At 57.6% G+C, this 23,686-nt stretch overlaps 4 gene segments (V, D, J or C); 1 reads left to right on the top strand and 3 right to left on the bottom strand.

The window, feature by feature from the left end:
- Positions 1 to 7,837: 7,837 nt before the first annotated feature.
- Positions 7,838 to 8,568, bottom strand: LOC135288854 (Ig heavy chain V region 6.96-like). The segment is given in 2 exon segments: positions 7,838 to 8,336; positions 8,564 to 8,568. Coding segments are annotated over 2 exon segments (504 nt in total).
- Positions 8,569 to 11,904: 3,336 nt separating this feature from the next.
- LOC135288856 (Ig heavy chain V region 914-like) lies at positions 11,905 to 12,690 on the bottom strand. The segment is given in 2 exon segments: positions 11,905 to 12,278; positions 12,684 to 12,690. Coding segments are annotated over 2 exon segments (381 nt in total).
- A 5,476-nt stretch (positions 12,691 to 18,166) lies between these two features.
- On the top strand, positions 18,167 to 18,800 carry LOC135288857 (Ig heavy chain V region 914-like). The segment is given in 3 exon segments: positions 18,167 to 18,188; positions 18,299 to 18,617; positions 18,794 to 18,800. Coding segments are annotated over 3 exon segments (348 nt in total).
- A 3,549-nt stretch (positions 18,801 to 22,349) lies between these two features.
- Positions 22,350 to 23,079, bottom strand: LOC135288858 (Ig heavy chain V region 6.96-like). The segment is given in 2 exon segments: positions 22,350 to 22,699; positions 23,073 to 23,079. Coding segments are annotated over 2 exon segments (357 nt in total).
- Between the last annotated feature and the right edge of the window lie 607 nt (positions 23,080 to 23,686).

Here is a 23,686-nt window from a genome sequence, read left to right on the forward strand (position 1 = left end):
AACAACGGGGTCGAAGTTTGTGGGGAAGTGTCTGGGGCATGCAGAGAAGTGGAGACGCAGGGATTGGATCGGGGCAAAAACCCAAACCTGATGAATGAACAATGTGAAAAGCAGCAGCCCAACCACCAGCACCAGCATATTTGGCGCAGAAATAGGATCCGGAATCCTCGTCCTTGAGGTTGTTCATGGTCAGCGTCACTGAGCTCTGCCCGTTGTCCCTGGAGATCGTGAACCGGCCCTTGAACGATGGCGCGTAGTCGGTGCCTCCACCACTGCTGATCCCTGCGATGTATTCCAGCGCCTGCCCGGGTCTCTGGCGGATCCATAACATGTCAAAACTGCCAAAATCAAACCCGGACCCTCGGCAGAGGAGGCGCAGGGACCCCCCGGGGGGCTGGAGGTCCCCCCCGGACTCCAGCAGGGTCACGGCCGCCCGGAGCCCTGCGGGAAAAAGGGGAGATGGGGATGAGGGGATGGAATCTCAAGTGGAAGTGTCCAATTCATTAATGCATGGAGTGAGGCTAATTGAAGAGATTGGGGCACCTTAGTATACAGGAAAGCTCTGGTTGAGATTTGGGACAAAATCAGGGGAGTTTGGGGAAAACCAGAGAAGGTTTGGGGATGGGAGAGCCGCTGTGACCCTGCTGGAGTCCGGGGGGGACCTCCAGCCCCCCGGGGGGTCCCTGCGCCTCCTCTGCCGAGGCTCCGGGTTTGATTTTGGCCAATTTGGGATGGGTTGGCATCATCAGACACCCGGGCAGGGGCTGGAATCTGTGGCGAGTATCAGCAAAGGTGGCAGCACCAGATACGCGCCGTCAGTGCAGGGCCGGTTCACGATCTGCAGGGACAACGGGCAGAGCTCGGTGACGCTGACCATGAACAACCTCAAGGACGAGGATTCCGGATCCTATTTCTGTGCCAAAGCTGCTCGTGGTTACTATGCTAATCCTGCTGCTGAGAGTTTTGAGCCCATCCCTGTCCATGTGTCCCCCCCTGTCCCCGTGCCCCAGACCCTTCCCCCAAACCCCAGCCCTTGACCCCACTCCTGTCCCCTGTCCCAGTTCTGAACTGGTTCTGCCCCAAATCTCCGCCATTTCCCCCCAAATTCTCAGCTCTCAGCCCCACCTCTTCACCGCTGGTGCCAATTTTTGGGGCAAACCCTCAGGTTTGGGTGCCCGCAGCAGCCAGGGTTTGGTGCCAGGGGTGCAGATCTGGGGCTGCCCCAGAGGGATTTTCAGGCCCATGGTCACAAGGGAAGGGAGCGGAAATCTGGGGTGAAAGGCCGGGATTTGGGGGACGGTTCTGGGCAAAGGGCCCAAGGGCGAGGGGAAGGCTGAGATTTGGGAGAAATGGTCCAAATTGGGGGGAAAAATTGAGAATTGGGGCAGCAAGGGAGGAGTTTGTGGGAAAACGGTCAAGGTATGAGGAGAAGGGCTGGGATTTTGGGGTAGGATCAGAGAATTCTGGGACATTTGGGAACATGGAGGAGAGGGCCTGGGACCACGGCAAGTATCACCACCATAAGCATAAGCAGGGTTACCACAACCACTGCTGTAACACTTGGCACAGAAATAGGATCCGGAATCCTCGTCCTTGAGGTTGTTCATGGTCAGCGTCACCGAGCTCTGCCCGTTGTCCCTGGAGATCGTGAACCGGCCCTTGAACGGTGGCGCGTAGTGGGTGGTGCCACCACTGCTGGTGACAAGAGCGATCCACGCCAGCGCCTGCCCGGGTCTCTGTCGCACCCATTGGACATCAAAACTCCCGAAATTGAACCCGGACCCTCGGCAGAGGAGGCGCAGGGACCCCCCGGGGGGCTGGAGGTCCCCCCCGGACTCCAGCAGGGTCACGGCCGCCCGGAGCCCTGCGGGGAAAAGGGGAGATGGGGATGGGAACAGCTCAAACATTGACCCAAATCCTGACTCTTGGCCCCAAATTGTGCCAGTTTCTTGTCATCCTGCTGATCCTGGTGACCAGTCCCAGTGGGTTCAGCACATATTTTCAACTGGTCACACCCACTTAGGGCCCTACAGCCAATCCATCTCCCCATCCCCATCTCCCCTTTTCCCCGCAGGGCTCCGGGCGGCCGTGACCCTGCTGGAGTCCGGGGGGGACCTCCAGCCCCCCGGGGGGTCCCTGCGCCTCCTCTGCCGAGGATCTGGGTTCAGTTTTTGGAATTATGGGATGTACTGGATACGTCAGAGACCCGGGCAGGCGCTGGAATTCATCGCATATATCAGTAGCAATGGTGGCAGCACCGCCTACGCGCCATCATTCAAGGGCCGGTTCACGATCTCCAGGGACAACGGGCAGAGCTCGGTGACGCTGACCATGAACAACCTCAAGGACGAGGATTCCGGATCCTATTTCTGTGCCAAACGTGCTGGTGCTGGTGGTTGGGCTGCTGCTTTTCGCATTGTTCATTCATCAGGTTTTGGGTTTTTCCCCCGATCCAATCCCTGCGTCTCCACTTCTCTGCATGTTCCAGGCACTTCCAAACAATCTTTGACCCCGTTGTTGTCTCCTTGTCCCAACCTTGCACTGTTTTGGCCCCAAATCTCATCTCCTGGCCCCAAATCTCATCTCCTGGCCCCAAATCTCATCTCCTGGCCCCAAATCTCATCTCCTCACCCCAAATCTCATCTCCTGGCCCCAAATCTCCTCTCCTGTTCCCAAATCTCCTCTCCTGGCCCCAAATCTCATCTCCTGGCCCCAAATCTCATCTCCTCACCCCAAATCTCATCTCCTGGCCCCAAATCTCCTCTCCTGTTCCCAAATCTCCTCTCCTGGCCCCAAATCTCATCTCTTGGCCCCAAATCTCATCTCCTGGCCCCAAATCTCATCTCCTCACCCCCAATCTCATCTCCTGGCCCCAAATCCTGGCCCCAAATCTCATCTCCTGGCCCCAAATCTCCTCTCCTGGCACTGGGGGCCAGGGCTGGGGTGTTGGGGTGGGCTGGACTCGATGATGAGCTTGGAGGCCTCTTCCAACCCTGTGAATTCTGGGAACTTTGTGAATTTTGTGGGTTCTGTGAATGCTGTGAATGCTGTGAATTCCGTTAATTCAGCGAATTCTGTAAAATCTGTGAATTCAACGAATTCTCTGAATTCAGTGAATTTTTAGAAGTGGAATAAGAAAAATCCTGGAGGATTGGGTCAAGGGTGGAGCTTTGAAAGAGGGACCTGGAAACACGGGACAGGTGGCGTCCAAGCCATGGGGGCGGGGCCAAAACCATCAGCTCCATAACCAGCCCAAGCACCAAAATGTTTGGCACAGAAATAGGATCCGGAATCCTCGTCCTTGAGGTTGTTCATCGTCAGCGTCACCGAGCTCTGCCCGTTGTCCCTGGAGATCGTGAACCGGCCCTGCACCGATGGCGCGTAGGCGGTGCTGCCACCAGTGTTGATACTTGCGACACATTCCAGTCCCTGCCCAGGTCTCTGCCCGTACCAGCCCATCACAAATTGTCCAAAACTGAACCCAGATCCTCGGCAGAGGAGGCGCAGGGACCCCCCGGGGGGCTGGAGGTCCCCCCCGGACTCCAGCAGGGTCACGGCCGCCCGGAGCCCTGCGGCACAAAGGGGAGATGGGAATGAGGGGATGGAAAGCTCAGGTGGAGGCGTCAAATTCATTAATGAGTGGGGTGACGCTAATTGGAGGGTCTGGGGCACCTTAAGACACCAGAAACCTCTGGTGATGATTTGGGACCATATCAGGGCAATTTGGGGCAAAACCAGAGAAGGTTTGGAGATGGGGGAGCGGCCGTGACCCTGCTGGAGTCCAGGGGGGACCTCCAGCCCCCCGGGGGGTCCCTGCGCCTCCTCTGCCGAGGGTCTGGGTTCAATTTCGGCAGTTTTGGGATGGGCTGGATGCGCCAGAGACCCGGGCAGGGGCTGGAGTGGCTCGCAGGGATCAGCAGCGTTGGTGGCGACACCAGATACGCACCGTCGGTGCAGGGCCGGGTCAGGATCTCCAGGGACAACGGCCAGAGCTCGGTGACGCTGACCATGAACAACCTCAAGGACGAGGATTCCGGATCCTATTTCTGTGCCAAATCTGTTGATTCTGATGCTTATCTTTATGCTGCTCATGGCTGTCGTTTCGGCCCCGTCGCTGCCACCGTGTCCCCCCTCTCCCCGTGTCCCAGACCCTTCCCTGCAGCCCCTGACCCCATTCCTGACCCTCTGTCCCACCCTGGCTCTGCTCTGGCCCCAAATCTCAGCTCCTGGCCCCAAATCAGGGCCGCTTTCACCCTCAGCTCAGCCTTGGCCCTCAAATCCCAACCACTGCCCCCAGACTTGGCCACTTCTGCCCCAATCTGCCCGGCTGGCACCGAGTCACAGCCACTGACCCAAACCCGGCCCAGTGGCCTCACATCGGGACTTTTGGCACAAAATTTGAGTTCTGGACCCCTCACCTCAAACCTTGACCCAAATCTTGACCAATTCAATGTAATTTGGGGAATGAGGGCAGTGGGAGTGGCCCAGAGGTGACATTTGGGGCAGAGCCAGTGCAGGGCTGGGACAAAGGGTCAGGAGTGGGGTCAAGAGATGACATTAGGTGAAGAATTTCTAGTTTGGTGACAGGGGTGGGGACAAAACCGTAGGCATCATTAGCATAAGCGCTATTACCATCACTCCTGGCACAGAAATAGGATCCGGAATCCTCGTCCTTGAGGTTGTTCATGGTCAGCGTCACCGAGCTCTGCCCGTTGTCCCTGGAGATCGTGAACCGGCCCTGCACCGACGGCGCGTTGTAGGTGTAAGCACCAGTGCTGTAGATCCCTGCGAGCCACTCCAGGGCCTGCCCGGGTCTCTGGCAGATCCAGAACATTTCGAAATTGGCCAAAATCAAACCCAGAGCCTCGGCAGAGGAGGCGCAGGGACCCCCCAGGGGGCTGGAGTTCCCCCCCGGATTCCAGCAGGGTCACGGCGGCTCCCCCCATCCCCTAACCTTCACTGCTTTTCCCCAAACTCCCCTGATTTTGTCCCAAATCTCAACCAGAGCTTTCCTGTATCCTAAGGTGCCCCAATCTCTTCAATTAACCTCACTCCACGCATTAATGAATTGGACACCTCCACTTGAGATTCCATCCCCTCATCCCCATCTCCCCTTTGTGCCGCAGGGCTCCTGGCGGCCGTGACCCTGCTGGAGTCCAGGGGGGACCTCCAGCCCCCGGGGGGTCCCTGCGCCTCCTCTGCCGAGGGTCTGGGTACAATTTTGGGAGTTTTGGCATGCAGTGGATCCGCCAGGGACCCGGGCAGGCGCTGGAGTGGATCGCAGGGATCTACCCTGATGGCAGCACCAGGTACGCGCCCTCGGTGCAGGGCCGGGTCACGATCTCCAGGGACAACGGGCAGAGCTCGGTGACGCTGACCATGAACAACCTCAAGGACGAGGATTCCGGATCCTATTTCTGTGCCAAGGATGCTGGTGCTGGTAATTGGGCTGCTGCTTTTCACATTGTTCATTCATCAGATTTGGGATTTTTCCCCGATCCAATCCCTGCGTCTCCACTTCTCTGCATGCCCCAGACACTTCCCCACAAACTTTGACCCCGTTGTTGCCTCCTTGTCCCAGCCTTGCACTGTTTTAGCCCCAAATCTCATCTCCTGGCCCCAAATCTCATCTCCTGGCCCCAAATCTCATCTCTGGCCCCAAATCTCCACCAGAGCTTTCCTGTATCTTAGAGGTGCCTCAAACCATTCAATTAGTCTTGCTCCACCCATTAATTAATTGGACAAGTCCTCCTGAGCTTTCCATCCCCTCATCCCCATCTCCCCTTTTTCCCGCAGGGCTCCGGGCGGCCGTGACCCTGCTGGAGTCCGGGGGGGACCTCCAGCCCCCCGGGGGGTCCCTGCGCCTCCTCTGCCGAGGGTCTGGCTTCGATTTCGGGAGCTACTCCATGAACTGGGTGCGCCAGAGCCCCAGGCAGGGGCTGGAGTGGCTCGCAGGGATCCACAGCAGTGGTTCTGATGCCAGATACGCGCCATCGGTCAAGGGCCGGTTCACGATCTCCAGGGACAACGGGCAGAGCTCGGTGACGCTGACCATGAACAACCTCAAGGACGAGGACTCCGCCATCTATTTCTGTACCAAAAATGCTTATACTGTTTGGTATGATGGTGCTGCTGGTTTTGAACATTTTGATCCCATCCCCGTCCCCGTGCCGTGTCCCCACCTGTCCCCATCCCCAGTCGCTTCCCCCAGACCCCAGCCCCTGACCCCATTCCTGTCCCCTGTCCCAGCTCTGAACTGGTTCTGCCCCAAATCTCCCCCATTTCCCCCCAGATTCTCAACTCTCAGCCCCTCCTCTTCACCGCTGGTGCCAATTTTTGGGGCAAGCCCTCAGGACTGGGTGCCCGCAGCAGCCAGGGTTTGGTGCCAAGGGTGCAGATCTGGGGCTGCCCCAGAGGGATTTTCAGGCCGATGGTCACAAGGGAAGGGAGCGGAAATCTGGGGTGAAAGGCTGGGATTTGGGGGACGGTTCTGGGGAAAACGGCCCAAGGGCGAGGGGAAGGCTGAGATTGGGGAGAAATGGTCAAAACTGAAAGAAAAAGTCAAGAGCTGGGCGAGGAAGGAGAGAGTTTGTTGGAAAACGACCAAGACTGGAAGAAAATAGCTGGCAATTGGGGAAAGAATGGCTGGGATTGGAAACATTTGTTGACCACCATGGAGGTGGGGCCAGAAGTGTCGCCAAAAGCAGCAGCATCAGCAGCAGCATAACCACTATCAAAAGATTTGGCACAGAAATAGGATCCGGAATCCTCGTCCTTGAGGTTGTTCATGGTCAGCGTCACCGAGCTCTGCCCGTTGTCCCTGGAGATCGTGAACCGGCCCTTGAACGATGGCGCGTAGAAGGTGCTGCCACCATTGTAGTAGATCCACGCGATGAATTCCAGCCCCTGCCCGGGTCTCTGACGAACCCAGCCCATGTCGTAGCTTCCAAAATTGAACCCGGACCCTCGGCAGAGGAGGCGCAGGGACCCCCCGGGGGGCTGGAGGTCCCCCCCGGACTCCAGCAGGGTCACGGCCGCCCGGAGCCCTGCGGCACAAAGGGGAGATGAGACGATGAACCATATCAGGGTGTGGCTGGTGCTGGGCGTGGTCAGATCCAGGGAGAGTCGGGACCCACCTGGCAGAACCAGCAGGAGCAGGAGGAAGAGGATGAAGATATCCAAGGGTCACAGTTTGGGGCCAAGAGTCAGGATTTGGGTCAATGTTTGAGCTGTTCCCATCCCCATCTCCCCTTTTCCCCGCAGGGCTCTGTGCGGCCGTGACCCTGCTGGAGTCCGGGGGGGACCTCCAGCCCCCCGGGGGGTGCCTGACCTTGCTGTACCGCGCCTCCGGCTTTGATTTCGGGAGTTACGGAATGATCTGGATCCGTCAGAGACCCGGGAAGGAGCTGGAATACGTCGCAAGTATCAGCAGCAATGGTGCTGACACCGGCTACGCGGATTCGGTCAAGGGCCTGGTCAGGATCTCCAGGGACAACGGGCAGAGCTCGGTGACGCTGACCATGAACAACCTCAAGGACGAGGATTCCGCCGTCTATTTCTGCACCAAACGTTCTACTGGTAGTTATGGTAGTGATAGTGCTGCTCGTATTGGGCACAGTGCCGTCAGTGTTCCCACTCCCATGATTTTCACTGAATATCTGCAGTCTCCAGTGATCCTTTCCACAAATCCCAGCTTTTGTCCTCAAATCTTTGCTGATTTCCTGCAGTCCACAATGGAACGTTCCAGGTGAATCCACCCTTAGATCCATCCCAACGCATTCCTGGGGCTCTGGCACACCCAACTAGTGTCAAAATTCCCAAAATCCAATACAGAGGTTCAGAACCCCCTGGGGGTCTCCCCATCCCATTCCTGCCCCTGCTGGGGACGCAGCGTTTGGGGTTTGGGACCAGCCCCGGCATCGCCACCACAACCGGCGCCGCCAGGAGCAGCGTTGATGGACCAGCCGCTGGTGAAACGCCTGGCGCAGAAATAGGATCCGGAATCCTCGTCCTTGAGGTTGTTCATGGTCAGCGTCACCGAGCTCTGCCCGTTGTCCCTGGAGATCCTGAACCGACCCTCGACCGACGGCGCGTATCTGGTGTCGCTACCGCTGCTCTCGATGGCGGCCACGAATTCCAGCGCCTGCCCGGGTCTCTGGCGGATCCAGAACATGGTGTGGCTGCCGAAATCAAACCCGGACCCTCGGCAGAGGAGGCGCAGGGACCCCCCGGGGGGCTGGAGGTCCCCCCCGGACTCCAGCAGGGTCACGGCCGCCCGGAGCCCTGCGGGGAAAAGGGGATGAGGGGATGGAATCTCAAGTGGAAGTGTCCAATTCCTTAATGCATGGAGTGAGGCTAATTGAAGGGTTTGGGGCACCTTAGGATACAGGAAAGCTCTGGTGGAGATTTGGAGCCAAACCAGGGGAGTTTGGGGCAAAACCAGTGAAGATTTGGGGATGTGGCAGTGGCCGTGACCCTGCTGGAGTCCGGGGGGGACCTCCAGCCCCCCGGGGGGTCCCTGCGCCTCCTCTGCCGAGGGTCTGGGTTCAATTTTGGGAGCTACGACATGTTCTGGGTGCGCCAGAGACCCGGGCAGTCACTGGAATACGTCGCGTGGATCAGGAACGACGGTGCCAGCACCTACTACGCGCCCTCAGTCAAGGGCCGGTTCACGATCTCCAGGGACAACGGGCAGAGCTCAGTGACGCTGACCATGAACAACCTCAAGGACGAGGATTCCGCCGTCTATTTCTGTGCCAAATGTTCCACCAGTGGTTGTGGTAATGCTGCTGATGCTTATGGTGGTGGTTCTGGCCTCTCTTGTGACCATCGGCCTGAAAATCCCTCTGGGGCAGCCCCAGATCTGCACCCCTGGCACCAAACCCTGGCTGCTGCGGGCACCCAGGCCTGAGGGCTTGCCACAAAAATTGGCACCAGCGGTGAAGAGGTGGGGCTGAGAGTTGAGAATTTGGGGGGAAATGGGGGAGATTTGGGGCAGAACCAGTTCAGAGCTGGGACAGGGGGACAGGAATGGGGTCAGGATTTGGGGTTTGGGGGAAGGGTCTGGGGCACAAGAACACGTACGGACATGGCGATGGGGATGAAGTTAAACCCAGCACAACCACCAGAAAGACCAATATCACTGGGGGCATCACAATTGGCACAAAAAGATTTGGCACAGAAATAGGATCCGGAATCCTCGTCCTTGAGGTTGTTCATGGTCAGCGTCACCGAGCTCTGCCCGTTGTCCCTGGAGATCCTGACCCGGCCCTTGACCGAGGGCGCGTACCAGGTGTTGCCACCATCATTCCTGATCCAAGCGATGAGTTCCAGGTCCTGCCCGGGTCTCTGACGAACCCAGTCCATGTCGTAGCTCCCGAAATTGAACCCAGACCCTCGGCAGAGGAGGCGCAGGGACCCCCCCGGGGGGCTGGAGGTCCCCCCCGGACTCCAGCAGGGTCACGGCCAATCCCTCACCCTCAAACCTTCACTGGTTTTGGCTCAAACTCCCCTTATTTGGTCCAAAATCTGTACCAGAGCTTTCCTGTATCGTAAAGTGATATAACCCTGCAATTAACCCCCATCCAGGTGTTAATAAATTGGACATGTCTGCTTGAGCTTTCCATCCCCTCATCCCCATCTCCCCTTTTCCCCGCAGGGCTCCGGGCGGCCGTGACCCTGCTGGAGTCCGGGGGGGACCTCCAGCCCCCCGGGGGGTCCCTGCGCCTCCTCTGCCGAGGCTCCGGGTTTGATTTTGGACGAACCACTTTGGTGTGGATCCGTCAGGGGCCTGGGAAGGGACTGGAATACGTGGCAGGGATGGACTACGATGATGGCACCACCAGATACGCGCCATCGGTCAAGGGCCGGGTCAGGATCTCCAGGGACAACGGGCAGAGCTCGGTGACGCTGACCATGAACAACCTCAAGGACGAGGATTCCGGATCCTATTTCTGCGCCAAACATTTTGGTGCTTGGGCTGGTTATGGTGCTGATGGTTTTGGCCTCGCCCCCATGGCTTGGACGCCACCTGTCCCGTGTTTCCAGGTCCCTCTTTCAAAGTTCCACCCTTGACCCAATCCTCCAGGATTTTTCTCATTCAGCTTCTCCAAATTGACTGAATTCACAGAATTCACAGATTTTACAGAATTCGCTGAATTCACGGAATTCACAGCATTCACAGCATTCACAGAACCCACAAAATTCACAGAATTCACAGGGTTGGAAGAGGCCTCCAAGCTCATCATCGAGTCCAGCCCAGCCTCAACACCCCAGCCCTGGCCCCCAGTGCCAGGAGATGAGATTTGGGGTGAGGAGATGAGATTTGGGGGCAGGAAATGGGATTTGGGGCCAAGAGATGAGATTTGGGGTGAGGAGATGAGATTTGGGGCCAGGAGATAAAATTTGGGGCCAGGAGATGAGATTTGGGGCTAAAACAGTTCAAGGCTGGGACAAAGAGACAACAACGGGGTCAAAATTTCTTTGGAAGTGTCTGGGATATGCAGAGAAGTGGAGACGCAGGGATTGGATCGGGGGAAAACCCAAATCTGATGAATGAACAATGCGAAAAGCAGCAGCCCAACCACCAGCACCAGCATATTTGGCACAGAAATAGGATCCGGAATCCTCGTCCTTGAGGTTGTTCATGGTCAGCGTCACCGAGCTCTGCCCGTTGTCCCTGGAGATCGTGACCCGGCCCTCGACCGATGGCGCGTAGGCGGTGCTGCCACCATTGCTACTGATATATGCGATGAATTCCAGCGCACTCCCGGGTCTCTGACGTATCCAGTACATCCCATAATTCCCAAAACTGAACCCAGACCCTCGGCAGAGGAGGCGCAGGGACCCCCCGGGGGGCTGGAGGTCCCCCCCGGACTCCAGCAGGGTCACGGCCGCCCGGAGCCCTGTGGGGAAAGGGGAGATGGGGATGAGGGGATGGAAAGCTCAGGCGATGGTGTCCAATTCATTAATGAGTGGATTTGGGCTAATTGTATGGTTTAGGACATTTTACGATACTGGAAAGATCTGTTCGAGATTCAGGGCCAGACAAAGGGAGTTTGGTACAAAACCAGTGATGGTTTGGGGATGGGAGAATGGCCGTGACCCTGCTGGAGTCCGGGGGGGACCTCCAGCCCCCCGGGGGGTCCCTGCGCCTCCTCTGCCGAGCGTCCGGTTTTGATTTTGGCAGTTTTGGGATGGGCTGGTATCGCCAGAGACCCGGACAGGGGCTGGAATATGTAGCACGGATCAGTGACACTGGTGGCTACACCGAGTACGCGCCATCGTTCAAGGGCCGGTTCACGATCTCCAGGGACAACGGGCAGAGCTCGGTGACGCTGACCATGAACAACCTCAGGGACGAGGATTCCGGATCCTATTTCTGTGCCAAAGCTGCTGGTGCTGGTGGTGCTGCTCCTGCTGGTTAAATTGTCGACACGGGTGGTGTCCCTACTCCCATCTGCCAATTCTCCCCCTGTCCCCAGAGCCCAGACCCTTCCCCCAGACCCCAACCCCAGACCCAGCTCTTGACCATTGATCCCAGCCTGGCACTGCCTTGGCCCCAGTTCTCACCCGCTGACCCCAAACCACAACTCCTGACCCCAAATCTCCACTTCCTTCCCCAAAACCTTGCTCTGAAGGTCGGGATTTGAGGCCAAGGTCCAGATTTGGGTCAGGGTGGGGGATTTGTGTCAGCGGCTGATGCTGGGAAGGCAAAATAAAGATTTGGGGAAACCCGGGGCAAGTTCTGGCACCAAACCATTTGGGTTTTGGGCAGAACCTGTTGGGGATGTTGGCTCCGTGGTTGGTGTTGGTGGAAATGGGGCAGATCTGGTTCCATTGGTCAAGAATGAGCTCAAGATTTGAGGTTTGAGGGAAGGGTCTGGGGTGTGGGGCAGGGGGGGCTCAGGCAGGGCTGGTGCCAACCCCGGCAAGGTCAATCTGAGCATCAGCATCAGCGCTACCAGTATGAGGAGATTTCACGCAGAAATAGGATCCGGAATCCTCGTCCTTGAGGTTGTTCATGGTCAGCGTCACCGAGCTCTGCCCGTTGTCCCTGGAGATCGTGAACCGGCCCTCGACTGACGGCGCGTAGTAGGTGCTGCCACCTTTGCTGATACTCGCGACAGATTCCAGCCCCTGCCCGGGTCTCTGGCGATGCCAACCCATCCCAAATTGTCCGAAATCAAACCCGGAGCCTCGGCAGAGGAGGCGCAGGGACCCCCCGGGGGGCTGGAGGTCCCCCCCGGACTCCAGCAGGGTCACGGCCGCCCGGAGCCCTGCGGCACAAAGGGGAGATGAGACGATGAACCATATCAGGGTGTGGCTGGTGCTGGGTGTGGTCAGATCCAGGGAGAGTCGGGACCCACCTGGCAGAACCAGCAGGAGCAGAAGGAGGAGGATGAAGAAATCCAAGGGTCACAGTTTGGGGCCAAGAGTCAGGATTGGGGTCCATGTTTGAGCTGTTCCCATCCCCATCTCCCCTTTTCCCCGCAGGGCTCCGGGCGGCCGTGACCCTGCTGGAGTCCAGGGGGGACCTCCAGCCCCCCGGGGGGTCCCTGCGCCTCCTCTGCCGAGGGTCCGGCTTCGATTTCGGACGATTCAGTTTGATGTGGAGTCGCCAGGGGCAGGGGAAGGGGCTGGAATACGTTGCAGGGATTGACAGCGATGGATACACCCGGTACCCGTCATCGTTTAAGGGCCGGGTCAGGATCTCCAGGGACAACGGGCAGAGCTCGGTGACGCTGACCATGAACAACCTCAAGGACGAGGATTCCGGATCCTATTTCTGTGCCAAATCCACTGGTGCTGGTTGGACTGCTGGTGATGCTGGTCTTGTTGACAACGGGGATGGTGTCCTCACCACATCTCCGAGTCCCCCCGTCCCCAGAGCCCAGACCCTTCCCCCAGACCCCAACCCCAGACCCAGCTCTTGACCATTGATCCCAGCCTGGCACTGCCTTGGCCCCAATTCTCACCCGCTGACCCCAAACCACAACTCCTGACCCCAAAGCTCCACTTCCTTCCCCAAACTTTGCTCTGAATTTTCGCATTTGACGTTAAGGTCCCGATTTGGGTCAGAATTGGGGATCTGTGTCAGCGGCTGGACTGGGAGGCCAAACTGGCGATTTCGGGCAGAATCGGGCGAGTTTTGGGGCCAAAGCAGTTGGGTTTTGTGCAGAACCAGGCAGGGGTTTGGGGTCTTTGATCACCATTAATGGAAATGGGGGAGACTTGGGGGAAAGGGTCAAGGGCTGGGGTTTGGGGGAAGGGTCTGGGCTTTGGGGACAGGTGGGGACACTGAGATGGGGGTGGTTCCACCGCTGCTGGCGTCTTCACTGGAAGCAGATGGAGCCCAATCAGCAGCATAGACAGATCTGGCGCAGAAATAGGATCCGGAATCCTCGTCCTTGAGGTTGTTCATGGTCAGCGTCACCGAGCTCTGCCCGTTGTCCCTGGAGATCGTGACCCGGCCCTTGAACGATGGCGCGTAGAGGGTGCTGCCATCAGTGTTGCTGATCCCCGCGAGCCACTCCAGCCCCTGCCCGGGGCTCTGGCGCACCCAGAACATGTTGTAGCTCCCAAAATCGAACCCGGACCCTCGGCAGAGGAGGCGCAGGGACCCCCCGGGGGGCTGGAGGTCCCCCCCGGACTCCAGCAGGGTCACGGCCGCCCGGAGCCTGCGGGGAAAAGGGGAGATGGGGATGAGGGGATGGATTGGCTGTAGGGCCCTAAGTGGGTGTGGCCAGTTGAAAAAATGTGCTGAACCCACTGGGGCTGGTCACCGGGATCAGCAGGATGACAAGAAACTGGCAGAATGTGGGGCCAGGAGTCAGGATTTGGTGTCAATGTTTGAGCTGTTCCCATCCCCATCTCCCCTTTTCCCCGCAGGGCTCCGGGCGGCCGTGACCCTGCTGGAGTCCGGGGGGGACCTCCAGCCCCCCGGGGGGTCCCTGCGCCTCCTCTGCCGAGGCTCCGGGTTCAGTTTTGGCACTTATGGCATGCACTGGATCCGCCAGAGACCCGGGCAGGAGCTGGAATGGGTTGGAGGCATCAACAATGATGGTGTCAACACCTACTACGCGCCGTCGTTCAAGGGCCGGTTCACGATCTCCAGGGACAACGGGCAGAGCTCGGTGACGCTGACCATGAACAACCTCAAGGACGAGGATTCCGGATCCTATTTCTGTGCCAAACACGTTTATTCCCGGAATGCTGACACTGCTGACAGTTTTGGCCCCGCCCCATGGCTGTGTCCCCAGCTGTCCCCAGCTGTCCCCGGCTGTCCCCAGACCCCTCCCTGGCCCTGCCCTGGCCCCTCTGGCCCCATCGGGGCTGCTCAATCTCTCCAGGGATGCCCGGCGCCAGATGTTGTGGTTTTGTTTTGCCAAATTCAGATTTCCCCAAATTCAGATTTCCCCAATTTTCAGATTTCCCCAAATTCAGATTTCCCCAGTTTTCAGATTTCCCTAGTTTTCAGATTTCCCCAAATTCACATTTCCCCAATTTTCACATTTCCCTAATTTTCAGATTTCCCCAATTTTCAGATTTCCCCAGTTTTCAGATTTCCCCAGTTTTCAGATTTCCCCAAATTCACATTGTCCCAATTTTCAGATTTCCCCAAATTCACATTGTCCCAATTTTCAGATTTCCCCAAATTCAGATTTCCCCAGGTTTCACATTTCCCCAATTTTCACATTTCCCACCCAACGTGCTGCTGCGTGTGCTGGGCTCGGCGCTGGCCAATCACCCGTGCCCTCATTTCCTGCTCTGGGACAGGACTGGGAGAAAGCCAAAGCAGGCTGAAAACCTTCAAAAGGACATTTATTAAAAGTAACGAAGAGAAAAAGCCAAGAATCCAAACAAACCCCTCCGAACGCTTCTCCTCCTCCCTCAAACTCTCCTTTCCCGCTGACAATGAAACAAAACCCAAAATTTCCACTCAGTTTGCCACCTCTAAACCAGTCTTTCCTCAGCTCCCTGGGAGAGAATTCCCTCTAGTTAAGGTGATGGAGGCTTCTTTACGAGAGGAAAAACCCGTTTTTGGTGGTTTTTGATTTCATCGGGAGCCCTGCCATGGTGAAATCCTTCCCGTTGTCACCAGCCTTCCCACAGCTTGTCACGGGCCGGCTTTTGGGGCATTGATTTAAAGACGAGCTGTTCAAAGGCAGAATTCTCATTACCTGTCTCTAAAATCGTCCTCACCCCTGCGAACAGAAATATTTTATTATTTTTAATTCTCCTGGAAGCCCAGGACTGCCCTGCTCTGCCCAAACTCCTCACGGGATCACGGCCGTGCCAACATCTGCTCCTCTCAGCCTGGCGGCCTCGGCTCGAGGTCAGTTTGGGCATTTCCATCTCCCCACGGTTTCACCTGTTTGGGGAAAAATGGGTGGTTTCTGCAGAGCTCACGAGAGGATTTCACCCCAAAACCGAGGAGCAGCACCAAGGCACGGCGGCCGGGGAGGGAGCAGTGAAGTGCCAGAGGGGAGGGAGGAGGAGACGCCGAGATTTTGGGGCTCTGCAGCCTCCCCCCACTTCCTTCCTGGCAGCTGCAGGGGCCCGGGCAGGCCGGGGCGGGAAAATAAAAAGTTCTGGGTTTGTGTCATCTTTAACATCTGCGTTTCACGGAGGCGTGTCCAGGTCCTGAGTGGCTCAGCAGAACGCCAGCTGCAGAAAAAGCTTTGTGTCACTGCCCTGAATTGCCCAGCACGGTCACGGCCGCTCCCCCATCCCCAAACCTTCTCTGGTTTGTACCAAACTCCCTTCGCCTGGCCCCAAATCTCCAACAGAACTTTCCAGTATCAAAAAAGGCCTTAAACCCTGCAATTAGCCCAAATCCACTCATTTATTAATTAGACACTTCTGCTTGAGATTTCCATCCCCTCATCCCCATCTCCCCTTTTTCCCGCATGGCTCCGGGCGGCCGTGACCCTGCTGGAGTGCGGGGGGGACCTCCAGCCCCCCGGGGGGTCCCTGCGCCTCCTCTGCCGAGGCTCCGGGTTCAATTTCGGGAGCTCCTACATGAGCTGGATCCGCCAGAGACCCGGGCAGGCGCTGGAGTGGATCGCAGGGATCTACCCTGATGGCAGCACCAGGTACGCGCCCTCGGTGCAGGGCCGGTTCACGATCTCCAGGGACAACGGGCAGAGCTCGGTGACGCTGACCATGAACAACCTCAAGGACGAGGATTCCGGATCCTATTTCTGCGCCAAGGATGCTGGTGCTGGTGGTTGGGCTGCTGCTTATCACATTGTTCATTCATCAGATTTTGGGTTTTTCCCCGATCCAATCCCTGCGTCTCCACTTCTCTGCATGCCCCAGACACTTCCCTCCAAACTTTGACCCCGTTGTTGTCTCCTTGTCCCAACCTGGCGCTGTTTTGACCCGAAATCTCCCCTCTTGGCCCCAAATCTCATCTCTTGGCCCCAAATCTCATCTCCTGGCCCTAAATCTCATCTCCTGGCCCCAAATCTCATCTCCTGGCCCCAAATCTCATCTCCTGGCCCCAAATCTCCTCTCCTGGCCCCAAATCTCATCTCTTGGCCCCAAATCTCATCTCCTGGCCCCAAATCTCATCTCCTGGCCCCAGATCTCCTCTCCTGGCCCCAAATCTCATCTCCTCACCCCAAATCTCATCTCCTCACCCCAAATCTCGTCTCCTCACCCCAAATCTCATCTCTTGGCCCCAAATCTCACCTCCTGGCCCCAAATCCTGGCCCCAAATCTCATCTCCTGGCCCCAAATCTCATCTCCTGGCCCCAAATCTCATCTCCTGGCACTGGGGGCCAGGGCTGGGGTGTTTGGGGTGGGTTGGACTCGATGAGCTTGGAGGTCTCATCCAACCCTGTGAATTCTGGGAATTTTGTGAATTCAGTGAATTCTGTGAGATTTGTGAATTCTGCTATTTCTGTGAATTTTGTGAATTCTGTGAATTCAGCAAATTCTGTAAATTCTGTGCATTCCGTGAATTTAGAGACGTGGAATTGGAGACTGAGACAAAACCTGGAGGATTGGGTCAAGGGCGGAGCTTTGAAGGGAGGACCTGGGGAGGGGGGGACAGGAGGGCTCCCAGCCATGGGGGCGGGGAACAAATATCATAAGCATTGGGATAACCAGCACCAGAACACTTCCCGCAGAAATAGGATCCGGAATCCTCGTGCTGGAGGTTGTTCATGGTCAGCGTCACCGAGCTCTGCCCGTTGTCCCTGCAGATCCTGACCCGGCCCCTGACGGATGAGGCGTACACGGTGAAACCACCGGTGCTGTCGATGGCTGCGAGGTATTCCAGCCCCTGCCCGGGTCTCTGGCGCATCCAGCCCATCCCAAAGTTCCCGAAATCGAACCCGGACCCTCGGCAGAGGAGGCGCAGGGACCCCCCGGGGGGCTGGAGGTCCCCCCCGGACTCCAGCAGGGTCACGGCCGCCCGGAGCCCCGCGGGGAAAAGGGGAGATGGGGATGAGGGGATGGAAAGGTCAGGAGGACTTGTCCAATTAATTAATGGGTGGAGCAAGATTAATTGAACGGTTTGAGGCACCCCTAAGATACAGGAAAGCTCTGGTGGAGATTTGGGGCCAGGAGATGAGATTTGGGGCTAGGAGATGAGATTTGGGGCCAAAACAGTGCAAGGCTGGGACAAGGAGACAACAACAGGGTCGAAGTTTGTAGGGAAGTGTCTGGGGCATGCAGAGAAGTCTAGACGCAGGGATTGGATCGGGGAAAAACCCAAAATCTGATGAATTAACAATGCGAAAAGCAGCAGCCCAACCACCAGCACCAGCACCCTTGGCACAGAAATAGGATCCGGAATCCTCGTCCTTGAGGTTGTTCATGGTCAGCGTCACCGAGCTCTGCCCGTTGTCCCTGGAGATCGTGAACCGGCCCTTGAACGATGGCGCGTACCAGGTGCTGCCACCACTGCTACTGATACTTGCGACGAATTCCAGCCCCTGCCCGCGTCTCTGGCGGATCCAGCTCATGTAGGAGCTCCCGAAACTGAACCCGGAGCCTCGGCAGAGGAGGCGCAGGGACCCCCCGGGGGGCTGGAGGTCCCCCTCGGACTCCAGCAGGGTCACGGCCGCCCGGAGCCCTGCGGGAAAAAGGGGAGATGGGGATGAGGAACGGGGTCGGTCGAGGCCTCGCAGTGAGTGTTGTCAGATCCGGAGAAATGGGGTGGATCCACGTGGGAGGTCAGCAGGGCGAGCAGGATAACGAGAAAATGTCACAATTTGGGGCCAAGAGTCAGGATTTGTGTCCATGTTTGAGCTGTTCCCATCCCCATCTCCCCTTTTCCCCGCAGGGCTCTGGGCGGCCGTGACCCTGCTGGAGTCCGGGGGGGACCTCCAGCCCCCCGGGGGGTCCCTGCGCCTCCTCTGCCGAGGGTCCGGGTTCAGTTTTGGGAGCTACTCCATGTACTGGATCCGCCAGAGACCTGGGCAGGCACTGGAATACATCGCAGACATCAGTAGCAGTGGCAGCACCTACTACGCGCCATCGGTGCAGGGCCGGTTCACGATCTCCAGGGACAACGGGCAGAGCTCGGTGACGCTGACCATGAACAACCTCAAGGACGAGGATTCCGCCGTCTATTTCTGCGCCAAAACTGCTTATACTGGTTGGTATGATGGTGCTGCTGCTTTGAACATTTTGAGCCCATCCCAGTGTCTCTGTCCCCCCTGTCCCCGTGCCCCAGACCCTTCCCCCAAACCCCAAATCCTGACCCCATTCCTGTCCCCTGTCCCAGTTCTGAATTTATTCAGCCCCAAATCTCCCCCATTTTCCCCCAAATTCTCAGCTCTTAACCCCACCTCTTCACCGCTGGTGCCAATTTTTGGGGCAAACCCTCAGGCCTGGGTGCCCGCAGCAGCCAGGGTTTGGTGCCAGGAGTGCAGATCTGGGGCTGCCCCAGAGGGATTTTCAGGCCGATGGTCACAAGGGAAGGGAGCGGAAATCTGGGGTGAAAGGCTGAGATTTGGGGGACGGTTCTGGGGAAACGGCCCAAGGGCGAGGGGAAGGCTGAGATTGGGGAGAAATGGTCAAAACCGGGGGGAAAAATTGAGAATTGGGGCAGCAAGGGTGGAGTTTGTGGAAAAATGGCCAAGATGGGAGGAAAAGGGCTGGGAAATGGGAGAAGAATGGCTGGGATTGGAGACATTTGTTGACCACCATGGGGATGGGGCCAGAAGTGTCGCCAAAAGCAGCAGCATCAGCAGAAGCATAACCACTATCAAAACATTTGGCACAGAAATAGGATCCGGAATCCTCGTCCTTGAGGTTGTTCATGGTCAGCGTCACCGAGCTCTGCCCGTTGTCCCTGGAGATCGTGAACCGGCCCTTGACCGATGGCGCGTAGTCGGTGCTGCCACCATTGTAGTAGATCCACGCGATGAGTTCCAGCGCTTGCCTGGGTCTCTGACAAACCCAGCCCATGTCGTAGCTCCCGAAATCGAAGCCGGACCCTCGGCAGAGGAGGCGCAGGGACCCCCCGGGGGGCTGGAGGTCCCCCCCGCACTCCAGCAGGGTCACGGCCGCCCGGAGCCCTGCGGGAAAAAGGGGAGATGGGGATGAGGGGATGGAAAGGTGAGACGGAGGTGTCCAATTTATTAACGCCTGGATCGGGGATAATTGCAGGGTTGAAATCACTTTACGATACAGGAAACCTCTGCAGGAGATTTGAGACAAAATCAAGGGAGTCTGGGCCAAAACCAGAGAAGGTTTGTGGATAGTGCAGCGGCCGTGACCCTGCTGGAGTCCGGGGGGGACCTCCAGCCCCCCGGGGGGTCCCTGCGCCTCCTCTGCCGAGGGTCTGGCTTCAATTTTGGCAGTTTTGGGCTGGGCTGGATCCGCCAGAGACCCGGGCAGGGGCTGGAACACCTCGGAGGGATCAACAGCGGAGGCAGCACCGACTACGCGCCATCGTTTAGGGGCCGTGTGACGATCTCCAGGGACAACGGGCAGAGCTCGGTGACACTGACCATGAACAACCTCAAGGACGAGGATTCAGGATCCTATTTCTGTGCCAGATGTCACGATGGTGGTTGGAATGGAGCTGTTGTTGGTTATGGTGACAATCCTCATCCTGGCCCCAAGCCCCACTGCTGGGTCCCCAAATGTCCCAAAATCCCCAAATCCTTCCCTCAAATCCCATCCCTTTTCCCCATTCTTGAGCTTCTCTCCCAAACTCCGCCATTTTTGCCCCAGCTTCCACTTTCCCTCAATTTTACCCATTTCACCCAAATCTCCCCCAGCTTCCGGGACTGCATTGGGAGGATTTGGGGTCAGTGGCCACCATTGGTGCAAATGGGGTCAAAGGGTCACGTTCTGAGTCAGGAGGTGCAGTTTGGGACGGAAACTGGGCCTTTGGGGACCCAGTAATGGGAGAGGAGAAGGAATCAGGAGTTTGATGCCAAAATGGGCAAAATCACCAAAACCAGCAGCAGCAACATGGTATCCATCAGCACCCTTGGCACAGAAATAGGATTCGGAATCCTCGACCTTGAGGTTGTTCATGGTCAGCGCCACCGAGCTCTGCTCATCCAGTGAGTCCCCAAAGCGCTGATTCTAAACCCAAACCTCACCCCTTGTCCCAGTTCCTGACCCTTTGTCCCCAGTCTCCCTCATCTGCACCAATGGTCAGCACTGACCTCAAAACATTCTCTGGTTTCTGCCCCAAAACTGAACCATTGGCCCCAAACCTTCACCCGTATCCCCCAGTTCTGACCTCCACCCAATCAGGGCCCGGGGAGATCAGGGAGATTTGGGTGAAATGGGGAAAATTGGGGGAAAGTTGAGAATTGGGGCAAAGATGGTGGAGACTGGGGGAGATGTTCAAGGGGATCAAGGGCTGGGTTTGGGGGAAGGATTTGGGGATACTGAGACATTTGGGGACCCAGGGGTGGGGATTTTGAGCCACTACCAGCATCGTCACTATCACCAAGCGTAATGCCACTGTAACCACCACGGAAACTTCTGGCGCAGAAATAGGATCCGGAATCCTCGTCCTTGAGGTTGTTCATGGTCAGCGTCACCGAGCTCTGCCCGTTGTCCCTGGAGATCGTGAACCGGCCCTTGACCGAGGGCGCGTAGCCGGTGCTGCCACCAGTGTTCCTGATCCACGCGACGTATTCCAGCGCCTGCCCGGGTCTCTGGCGGATCCAGAACATGTCGAAGCTCCCAAAATTGAACCCGGAGCCTCGGCAGAGGAGGCGCAGGGACCCCCCGGGGGGCTGGAGGTCCCCCCCGGACTCCAGCAGGGTCACGGCCGCTCCCCTATCCAAAACCTTCTCTGTTGTGCCCCAAACTCCCCTGATTTTGTCCTAGATCTCCACCAGAGGTTTCCTGTATCCTAATGGTGCCCCAAACCCTTCAATTAACCTCACTCCACCCATTAATTAATTGGACACCTCAGCCTGATGTTTCCATCCCCTCATCCCCATCTCCCCTTTTCCCCGCAGGGCTCCGGGCGGCCGTGACCCTGCTGGAGTCCGGGGGGGACCGCCAGCCCCCCGGGGGTCCCTGCGCCTCCTCTGCCGAGGCTCTGGGTTCGATTTCGGGAGTTTTGACATGTACTGGATCCGCCAGAGACCCGGGCAGGGGCTGGAATACGTCGCGTGGATCAGGAACGACGGTGCCAGCACCTACTACGCACCCTCAGTCAAGGGCCGGGTCACGATCTCCAGGGACAACGGGCAGAGCTCGGTGACGCTGACCATGAACAACCTCAAGGACGAGGATTCCGGATCCTATTTCTGCGGGAAATGTTATACCAGTGGTTGTGGTAACCCTGCTTATGCTTATGGTGGTGATAGTGGCCGTGGTCCCAGGTCCTCTCCTCCATGTTCCCAAATGTCCCAGAATTCTCTGATCCTACCCCAAAATCCCAGCCCTTTTCCTCCCATCTTGGCCGTTTTCCCACAAACTCCACCCTTGCTGCCCCAATTCTCAATTTTTCCCCCCAGTTTTAACCATTTCTCCCCAATCTCAGCCTTCCCCTCGCCCTTGGGCCCTTTGCCCAGAACCGTCCCCCAAATCCCAGCCTTTCACCCCAGATTTCCGCTCCCTTCCCTTGTGACCATCGGCCTGAAAATCCCTCTGGGGCAGCCCCAGATCTGCACCCCTGGCACCAAACCCTGGCTGCTGCGGGCACCCAGTCCTGAGGGTTTGCCCCAAAAATTGGCACCAGCGGTGAAGAGGTGGGGCTGAGAGTTGAGAATTTGGGGGAAAATGGGGGAGATTTGGGGCTGAATAAATTCAGAGCTGGGACACAGGAGACAGGAATGGGGTCAGGGGTTGGGGTTTGGGGGAAGGGTCTGGGGCACAGGGACAGGTGGGGACAGGGTGAATGGATCACATCAGTCAAGATTAGCACCAGCACCACAACAACCATTATCAGCTTGTTTGGCACAGAAATAGGATCCGGAATCCTCGTCCTTGAGGTTGTTCATGGTCAGCGTCACCGAGCTCTGCCCGTTGTCACTCGTCATCGTGAACCGGCCCTGCACTGATGGCGCGTAGTACGTTTTTCCACTGTATCTGCTGATTGCTGCGACGAATTCCAGCCCCTGCCCGGGTCTCTGGCGGATCCAAAACATGGAGAAACTCCCAAAATCGAACCCGGACCCTCGGCAGAGGAGGCGCAGGGACCCCCCGGGGGGCTGGAGGTCCCCCCCGGACTCCAGCAGGGTCACGGCCGCCCGGAGCCCTGCGGGGAAAAGGAGAGATGGGCACGAGGGGATGGAAATCTCAAGCGGAGGCGTCCAATTCATTAATGAGTGGATTTGTCCTAATTGTAGGGTTTAGGACATTTTACGATACTGGAAAGATCTGTTCGAGATTCGGGGACAGACAAAGGGAGTTTGGTACAAAACCAGTGATGGTTTGGGGATGGGAGAAAGGCTTTGACCCTGCTGGAGTCCGGGGGGGACCTCCAGCCCCCCGGGGGGTCCCTGCGCCTCCTCTGCCGAGCATCTGGCTTCAATTTTGGCAGTTTTGGGATGGGCTGGATGCGCCAGAGACCTGGGCAGGGGCTGGAATATGTAGCACGGATCAGTGACACTGGTGGCTACACCGAGTACGCGCCATCGTTCAAGGGCCGGTTCAGGATCTCCAGGGACAACGGGCAGAGCTCGGTGACGCTGACCATGAACAACCTCAAGGACGAGGATTCCGGATCCTATTTCTGTGCCAAATCTGCTGGTGGTGGTGGTGCTGCTCCTGCTGGTTAAATTGTCGACACAGGTGGTGTCCCCACCCCCATCCCCCAAGTCCCCCCTGTCCCCAGAGCCCAGACCCTTCCCCCAGACCCCAACCCCAGATCCAGCTCTTGACCATTGATCCCAGCCTGGCACTGCCTTGGCCCCAGTTCTCACCCGCTGACCCCAAACCACAACTCCTGACCCCAAATCTCCACTTTCTTCCCCAAAACCTTGCTCTGAAGGTCGGGATTTTAGATTAACTTCCCAATTTGGGTCAGAATTGGGGATCTGTGTCAGCGGCTGCGACTGGGAGGCCAAACTGGCGATTTTGGGCAAAATCAGACGAGTTTTGGGGCCAAAGCAGTTGGGTTTTGTGCAGAACCAGGCAGGGGTTTGGGGTCTTGGATCACCATTAATGGAAATGGGCGAGACTTGGAGGAAAGGGTCAAGGGCTGGGGTTTGGAGGAAGGGTCTGGGCTTTGGGGACAGGTGGG

This window comes from Passer domesticus, chromosome 36, assembly GCF_036417665.1.
Source record: "Passer domesticus isolate bPasDom1 chromosome 36, bPasDom1.hap1, whole genome shotgun sequence".
Lineage (NCBI taxonomy): Eukaryota > Metazoa > Chordata > Aves > Passeriformes > Passeridae > Passer > Passer domesticus.